Source organism: Scylla paramamosain, chromosome 6 (genome assembly GCF_035594125.1).
Source record: "Scylla paramamosain isolate STU-SP2022 chromosome 6, ASM3559412v1, whole genome shotgun sequence".
NCBI lineage: Eukaryota > Metazoa > Arthropoda > Malacostraca > Decapoda > Portunidae > Scylla > Scylla paramamosain.
Genome location: NC_087156.1, coordinates 20,798,171 through 20,806,996, shown reverse-complemented (window position 1 = coordinate 20,806,996; position 8,826 = coordinate 20,798,171). Strand labels below are relative to the sequence as shown.

Below are 8,826 nucleotides of genomic sequence, written 5' to 3'. Positions count from 1 at the left end.
ACGCAAGAGTTAACCAGTATTCTCAATCATTCATCCCTTTCTCTGGTAAACTCTGGAACTCCCTGCCTGCTTCTGTATTTCCACCTTCCTATGACTTAAATTCCTTCAAGAGGGAGGTTTCAAGACACTTATTTATCATTTTTTGACCACTGCTTTGACCCTTTTATGGGACTGGCATTTCAGTGGGCATTTTTTTATTAGATTTTTGTTGCCCTTGGCCAGTGTCCTTCCTACATAAAAAAAAAAAAAAAACATTCACGTAAAATTTATAAATGTTGTTTATATGTTTAGCTTTACATGCACCCATTAAAACCTTCCTGCTTTGATGAGAGTGCACTCATACAAAACTTACCCAAGTCACAGACTCACAAAAATAGGGAACTACTACTCAAGTCTACATTGCGAGGCGTTTAAAGTGAAATGACGTAATGTACAGGGATAATATGCAAATAACATTAACGTATTCACCTGAAGGGTGAAGGTTAGGTTTAGATTCATTCGTTTAATTAATTTCACTGCTGATTTTTTTATGGTATATATCACAGTCTAAAAATAAATAAATAAATAAATAAAATAATAATAATTCCCCTAAACGTGTGTTTCTCAGGGTGCGCTGGGCCTGGGGCTGTTGCTGGCAATGCTGGTGGCCTCCGTCAGCGCCGAGCCTCGTTTCGCCAGACCAGGAGGTGAGGGAGTGAGAGACACGAATGCAGTTCTTAAGTCAAACATTTCTACCACTGAGCTAAAGGACATCGGGTGTGTTTGAGTGTGGCAGAGAGGGATAAAGACTGTGTTTGAGTGTGGCAGGGAGGGATTGAGACTGCTTGAGTGTGGCAGGGAAGGATAAAGGCTGTGTTTGAGTGTGGCAGAGATGGAGAGAGGCTGTGTTTGAGTGCGGCAGGGAGGGATTGAGACTGTGTTTGAGTGTGGCAGAGAGGGATAAAGATTGTGTCTGAGTGTGGCAAGGAAGGAAAAAGGCTGTGTTTGAGTGTGGCAGGTAGGGAGAGAGGCTGTGTTTGAGTGTGGCAGGTAGGGAGACAGGCTGTGTTTGAGTGTGGCAGGGAGGGATTGAGACTGTGTTTCAGTGTGGCAGAGAGGGATAAAGACTGTGTTTGAGCGTATTAGGGAGGAATAAAGGCTGTGTTTGAGTGTGGTAGGGAGGGATAAAGGCTGTGTTTGAGTGTAGCAGGGAAGGATAAAGACTGTGTTTGAGTGTGAGGGAGAGGTTCAAGAAGTAACCATTACAACCATAAATATTTGAAGAAGACAGCAGAACAGGTCGTAAATGTGTGTACGAGAGAGAGAGAGAGAGAGAGAGAGAGAGAGAGAGAGAGAGAGAGAGAGAGAGAGAGAGAGAGAGAGAGAGAGAGGTTACTGAATGAAGGGGGTACGGCGCAGATCACGAACCTGTGGAACACGTGCGGGTTTTGCCTGAGCGTCAGGGGCGCCGCGTCTGCTACTACGAGACGTGGGCGGTGTACAGGCCGGATGAAGTGCACTACGACATCGAGAGCATCCCCGGAAATCTGTGCACGCATCTCATCTACACCTTCTGCGGAGTGTCCAACGTCACCTGGGAAGTCCTCATGCTGGACCCCGAGGTGAGTCTGCCATTCTTTCCTATTCTCTCTCTCCCTCTCTCTCTCTACACACACATACACACACACACACACACACACACACACACACACACACACACACACACACACACACATTATTTTCACTCATATTCATTCTTGTTCAAGCTTTTGAATATAAAACAAATAAATAAACAAGTAAGCAAGCAAATAAATGGATAGTTAGGTAAATAAATTTACGAATAGATGAATAAGTGAATAAATAAATAAATAAATAAATAAATAAATAAATAAACAGATAAATAAAGTGCTGCACACACACACACACGCACCATAAATTGTTGTCTGTGATAGTCATTATACGGAATCACTATGTTGCTTTTCCCGCAGCTGGACATCAACGCCAATGGTTACCGCCGGTTCGTGGCCCTGAAGGAGAAGTTCCCAGACGTGAAGACCACAATTGCCGTGGGTGGTTGGGCCGAGGGAGGCAAGAAGTACTCCCAGATGGTGAGCGTCAAGGAACGTCGAGAGACTTTCATCAGGAGCGTTGTCCGTGAGTCTCGCAGGGACCTGTGTTATGAAATGTTTGGTGTTCTCATAAGGACTACTTTCAAAAGCTACAGAGATGGTTATTCGGGTTCTCATGGGTGTTTTCCACAATTATGATTCAAGATCCTTGTTTAACTATCCCTATAATCATGGAGACATCCTTGAAAACCCAATAACTTTCACTAGAGCGAGCTGAAATCAGTCGAGATAAGACACCGAGACGATTGGGAATGTGGTCTTTTTTACATCTTTATCTAAACCGTCGAGTAAACAAATCGCCACACTGTCACCACGTGCGTTACTGAGGCTAACGAATCGTCCTTTCAGAGTTGCTGACAGAGTACGGCTTCGACGGCTTCGATCTGGATTGGGAATACCCCGGGGCGACTGACCGCGGCGGCGCGTATGCTGACAAGGACAACTTCCTGAAGCTTGTGAGTGCAACAGCTGCATTATTTGATAGAGCTTGCTTCATCATACTATGCATTGTTATTTTATTAGTAGTATTAATGTTCGTTGTTAACAGCAACGGCAGTCTTTATTATTACGTAACGTATAACTAAAAAGCTGATTACAATACGGATTGTCTTAAGCTGCACCTCGCTCAAAAAATCCTCGCATTTAGTCACCATATTAATTCTCTCTCTCTCTCTCTCTCTCTCTCTCTCTCTCTCTCTCTCTCTCTCTCTCTCTCTCTCTCTCTCTCTCTCTCTCTCTCTCCCTATATCTGCAGGTGACAGAGCTGCGCGAAGCCTTTGATTCCGTGGGTCAAGGCTGGGAGCTAACCGCCGCTGTGCCCGTCGCTAAGTTCAGACTTCAGGAGGGTTATCATGTGCCCGAGCTGTGCAGGTAATGGACGGAGTCATCAGACGGTTGGCTGAGGGACTGGTTAGCACAATCATTGGATTTGTTTTCACTCCTAAGCAAAGGAAAGTTTCTCTTTTATTTACATAAATAGGAAATCCTCTCTCATAGAAGGCATCATTCTGTGTGCCAGTGTGTGTTCCATTCTTTAAAAGTTTGCTGAATGATGTGCTTTACTTAGACAATAATGTTCCGTAACTTGTGTTTGTGTGTGTGTCACAGTCTGCTGGACGCCATTCACCTGATGACCTACGATCTGCGAGGGAACTGGTGTGGCTTCGCTGACGTGCACTCCATGCTATACATGCGCCCTGGCCTTGACGAGTGGGCTTACGAGAAGCTGAATGATGTAAGGCCGCACTCCTCCTTCCCCTCCTCCTTCACTCATATCTTTCCTTTTTTTCGTTCCTTATTTCCTTCCGCCTACGATAGGTCTTTGTTGAATATTCAGATCATAAACTGCAGGTACCACGAGTGTGCTTCGACGTTACTTTATATAGCACTGAAACCGTTGGTCTTAATTAGTCGGTGGAGAGACACTTTTGATGTACGCCACTCACGTGGAGACCAACCATGTAGGTCACACTAAGGAAACCCGCACCCTTCAGAATGACGGTGTGTTACTGTGGGAGGAATTCGGATGCCCACGCGACAAGCTGGTTCTGGGAACGCCTTTCTACGGCCGCACTTACACGCTGGGCAGTCGTGATAACGTCGAACTGCACGCTCCCATTAAGAAGTGGGAAGGTGGTGGAAAGCCAGGCCCCTACACCAACGCCACCGGCACCATGGCTTACTTCGAGGTGAATGTGACCATTTGACTGGTGCATTTTGAATGTTTACACTATGACGGAACAATTTTCTTTTCAACTCTTCCTCTCTTCTATGTGTGTTTATCTTATGCCATTGCGATAAAGTCTGTTTAAGTTATTTAGGTTTCAGACCTAAATTAAATGAAATTATCATGGTTGTTAGTTGTATTGAAGTGAGTTTAAGTGTATCGTATATCACCAGATCTGCAAGATGATGCTGGATGACAATGCTTGGGTTGACCGCTATGACGACGTGGGCCTTGTTCCCTTCACATACAAGGGTAAGCTTGTACTCCCTGGCCTAAACTAAATCTAGTATTGTTATGTCCTGTGTTTATCCTTCACCTGGTGGCTGGCGATCAGCTCTGTGAGCTTGCCGGGAGGATCTCACGGCTTGCACGGCACAAGTAAAGAATAGGAGCGCTGTCCGCTTTCCCACATGGCATGACATCAGAACTCTCAAAGTGAGACAGTAATAGCAAGAATGGTTTCTTACACATACACATACAAGAATATGAAACCTAGTAGACATTTTTCCGTAGATTTAAGTGAAAAAAGCCAAACGTTCTTCAAAATTAAATTGAAATCCATTGATAACTTTCTCAGATATCCTGCATATATGATAACAATAATAATGATGATAATAACAATAATGATAAAACGAATAATAATAATAATAATAATAATAACAATAATAATAATAATAATGATAATGATAATGATAACAATAATAATAATAATAATAATAATAATAATAATAATAATAATAATAATAATAATAATAATAATCCACAAACATCTCAAGAAAACTAGCAAAATCACAGAATTAACTAATTTACGTACATGTATGTTAGACGTTAACTGGTTCTTCCGCGATAACAGTAACAGCATATGTGTGTGCTTACAGAGGACCAGTGGGTGGGCTACGAGGACCCCGACAGCCTCAAGATCAAGATGGACTACGTGAAGGACATGAAACTGCTGGGCGCCATGACGTGGGCCGTTGACCAGGATGACTACCTTGGCTGGTGCAACAGGGGCAAGAACCCCATGATGAAGTAAGTACATGTCTGTTGCGGCTGAACGAGCCTGCTCTGGGATCCATCTTATGAAAAATATACGATACAGATTTTTAACACCATAACAGGCAGCTTTCAAGCAGGGTTCTGAAGCAGGCAGTACCATGCTGTTCAAGACATTACAGCCTGCTTGACACTTGCGACACGCTAAGCTTAGTAATTACAATGGTTATAATAGCATCACTTAATGACAACGTAAACACATTTTTTTTATTTAACTAATTAATCAATTAATTATTTTATCTATTTATTTTATTCTTTTATGCGAGCGATATTATTCAGCATATTGAAGGCCAATAATATTAAAAATGTTTTTGGCTTTACTTAAATGTGCCACGCAGGACGTATAAACAGTAAACCATACTGATTTGAGTTTGTGGCATTACAGTACGATCTACGAGGGACTGAAGGACTACATCGTGCCCCCAGCTCCCACCACCACCAGCACTACCAGGGTGAGCAGCACACTGTTGTGAGCCACACACTGTTATACGAGCAGAGTTTCGCCTGCTGTCACAATCACTCTTTTCTCAGTTTTCAGATTTTCACTATTCCATTCCATTATTTTTTTTTTTTTTGACATTAATCGATAACAGTTTATATCAATTGGGGGTTATATTTCCAATGCAGTCTTAGAGTTATGAATAAAATTCCTGCTTAGTATACTGAAGATTTCGCTCTAATGACGACGACGACAATGATGATGATGATGATGATGATGATAATGATGAATGCATCATGATCGTGATGATGATAATTATCACCGATGGGCAATATAGCTGGCACCGAAACATTCTCGCAGAACACATATCCATGGTAACGAGATTTGCAGTAGAGTTTACACATTTTTTTATTTTTTTTTTCTCACCAATATGACTAAAAGACTATGCAGTTACAACACAGAATCTCTTTAGCTTGGGGAGACAATGATACCCTCTGTAAGCGTAACAATCTCATAATTTCAGAAAACGTATTGGCCTACACCAACCACCAAGTCCACCACCACCACCACGCGGGACCCCAACCTTCCCACTACCACCTTGGGACCCATTGACTGCAACGTAGCCTCCTACTGGCCCCACGAGGACTGTGACAAGGTGAGTCCAGCCTGCATTGTTACCAGCTACCATCACCCTCCTAAAGCTTTTGATAACTACATGTATTAATGAATACTTTTTAATTGATTTCGACTATAATTGTTATTGTTTTTCAGTTTATTTATTAATGCAAATGTCAAATGGTGTTTCTTATTCTGCTTTTCTCACGCATTTTTCTGTTTTCTTTTTCATTGTTATCTAATCATGGTGATGGAGATATTAATGTTTTTTTTTTCTTCTTCTTCTTCTTCTCACTACGTACAGTATTACTGGTGCTATGACGGCGTGCCGCATCTTGAGCACTGTCCATCAGGCACCCTCTGGAGCCAGAGTGCCCATATGTGTGACTGGGCCGAAAATGTTGACACTTCCAACTGCAACTTGCCTGCCCACGCTCCCAGCCGCAAACACCACAGCGGGCCCCCTCCTCAGACCAAGCACATCCCTCCCAAGAAGGCAGCCGCTGAGCCAGTCCACCAACAGGGTAATGATATCCCTCACCAGAAACCCCAGAAAGAAATCCCTACGGCAAAAGGCGCCAAGATCCCTCCTCTGATGAAGGCACTGCACAACATCCCCTAGGCGCTGCGGCCGCCACAGTCTCTCCGCCGGGGCTGGTCGGACGCGAGCCACACCACCCGGACGGAGTCTAACTCACTTCTGAATCAGTCATTTCTATTAGACATACTCATGCATCTAATATGTAGCTTTATTTGTATACAAAAATTTGGGATCAGCAAAGTGGAACCCGGTTAATGTATGCATTATGTATCGTTTTTTTTTTTTTTTCAATAATCATGTGTTTTGAGAAGTTCTATTATTATCTACAGTAGCAAGAAATTCAGCCTTTCGGTGGAAGTGTTCAGTGTCACATACTCTTGGTTAATCAAAATTATTAATTTCATCTAAATATTTACATTTTAACCTTACTCCTCTTATCGACTTAAATATCAATGTAAAAACTTTGCTTCAGACTTCTCTCCCAGCGTGGTGTCTGTGCACTACTCCTATAAGCACACTGGTGATAAAACCTAATGCTCGACAAGGATTATTCCTCCTGATAGCGTACACCACTCCGAACCGCGAGACATCGATGATTAGGGGACGGCAAGACCTAATGACATCTTCACGCAATTTATTTTTGTAATACATTCAAGGGAAAACAGACCTCCTGTAGGCCTCCTTACACTGCGAACATTATGAGCATTCGTGGTCTAGAAGGGAACGCCGGAATACCTATCAAAGCAGACAGGTGTGCGTCACAGAAGAAAGCATATACATGACATTTTTGCATGTAAACAGATCTTAAATAATAACAGGCGAAACAATATAAGGAACGAGGGGTGAGAGGTGGCATGCAAGAATGATGGTTTGAGGGATACAGTCTTCAAAAATAGAATGAACCCATACTGAAGCTGCTTGCAGTAAAATAATTTTATTCCTAATATTACTATAAGATTCATATCACAAAAACTACCCCTAAGATGGAGAACAAATAAAAATAAGACTATAATTTTATGGAACATGTTAATTCCACATAAATTGACAAATGAAAAAAAATAAATCGAACTTGGTATCATAGCCGTCTGTTTCCGTTCTTGACACTTGATTGGCCTCTACAGGATTTACAGGGCGCCTTCCAAATAAACTGTCTTTAAATAGGTACCACACCTTTCCTCTACGTCTCAGGCCAACCACAAAAGATAGCACATCCTGGTTAAAACTCTCTGAAACTAGAAAGCAGTGCGTTTTGTTATTTAATACATTAGGCTGAATGAATTTCGTCCAGTGGTTGCAAACACCAAGCCAACTGAGCAATGTGGCACAACGGCTGTTGCATTTAATAAATAAACTAAAACTTGTACAAAGCTTGGATATGGAGGTTAGAGGAATGCTATGAACGCCAACGTGAGAGATGTCATTCTTGGGAAAAGAAAGATTGCCATTAATAGGCACTGAGTGTAAGCAGGGTGGGAAAATGAAGCCATGATTAACAACCATGATTTTTGTGACCGTCTGCTGAATTCCTTCTTTTCCATAGATGCATTCAGAAAAAAAAAAAAAAAATCACAAAGGCTAAACACACACACACACACCAAAACCTAATGTCTCTACCATCTATCATCACTGCAGTCAATCGTCCCTCCGAGAACCTAAAACTAATATTTGTGAAGTAACTTTACTTATGTGAGTGTGAAAAATCAAGACATTTTTGGGTATAACCCCCCCCAAAAAAAAAAAAAAAAAATCGAAATGCCTCAACAGTTTAATTTTCGGTTTTGATGAAAGTGAGTAATCACGATTTACTAGATTATGTTTTGCCTTGCACTACTATGTAGCAATGACATTATCAAAATCATAACTTGAAGGCATCGCTACAATCATACCTTTGAAACTGGCAATGCACTTCGCGACATCGATAACATCCTTCAATATTACATTTGTTTATTTATCATCATTATCGTGTATTATCAATTACTTATGAGTCATTTACTTATTTATTTATTTTATTTTTTTATGTTAAATAATTCAGCCGAGGTTAGAGAGAGGGAGAGAGAGATTCCACGATTTAACAGTAACAGGGATGAGACAACATTCCGGCTAACTCTTGCATTAGTGTGATGGATATTATATGGGATATGATTTTAGTCAGTCTGGTGCAGCAGAGCCGCGGGAGGTATGAAATTAGTTTTGAAGAGCAGTAATTATGTAAGTTGTTAGCATAAGAAGCAACACACGTGATTCAAAGACAAGTCTGGTAAAAAATCACACGAGACAAAAAAGCTTTTCACTCCACCCTGCTTTAGAATGATTGTACCAGTTAAACCTCTCCATACAGGGAAGC

General features: G+C 41.6%; 1 protein-coding gene across 1 annotated transcript in view; it reads left to right on the top strand.

Annotated features, from left to right (window-relative positions):
* The window catches only part of LOC135101372 (endochitinase-like), an 8,652-nt gene extending 1,767 nt beyond the window's left edge, over positions 1-6,885 (top strand). Inside the window, exons 2-13 of the mRNA XM_064005266.1 lie at positions 608-686; positions 1,399-1,601; positions 1,968-2,133; positions 2,457-2,563; positions 2,863-2,978; positions 3,216-3,342; positions 3,602-3,796; positions 4,008-4,086; positions 4,713-4,863; positions 5,273-5,339; positions 5,850-5,981; positions 6,246-6,885. Of these exons, the coding sequence (XP_063861336.1) occupies positions 608-686; positions 1,399-1,601; positions 1,968-2,133; positions 2,457-2,563; positions 2,863-2,978; positions 3,216-3,342; positions 3,602-3,796; positions 4,008-4,086; positions 4,713-4,863; positions 5,273-5,339; positions 5,850-5,981; positions 6,246-6,563 (1,740 nt within the window). The 3' untranslated portion in view covers positions 6,564-6,885. The remainder of the gene's footprint in view (positions 1-607; positions 687-1,398; positions 1,602-1,967; positions 2,134-2,456; positions 2,564-2,862; positions 2,979-3,215; positions 3,343-3,601; positions 3,797-4,007; positions 4,087-4,712; positions 4,864-5,272; positions 5,340-5,849; positions 5,982-6,245) is intronic.
* The last annotated feature ends 1,941 nt before the right edge of the window (positions 6,886-8,826 follow it).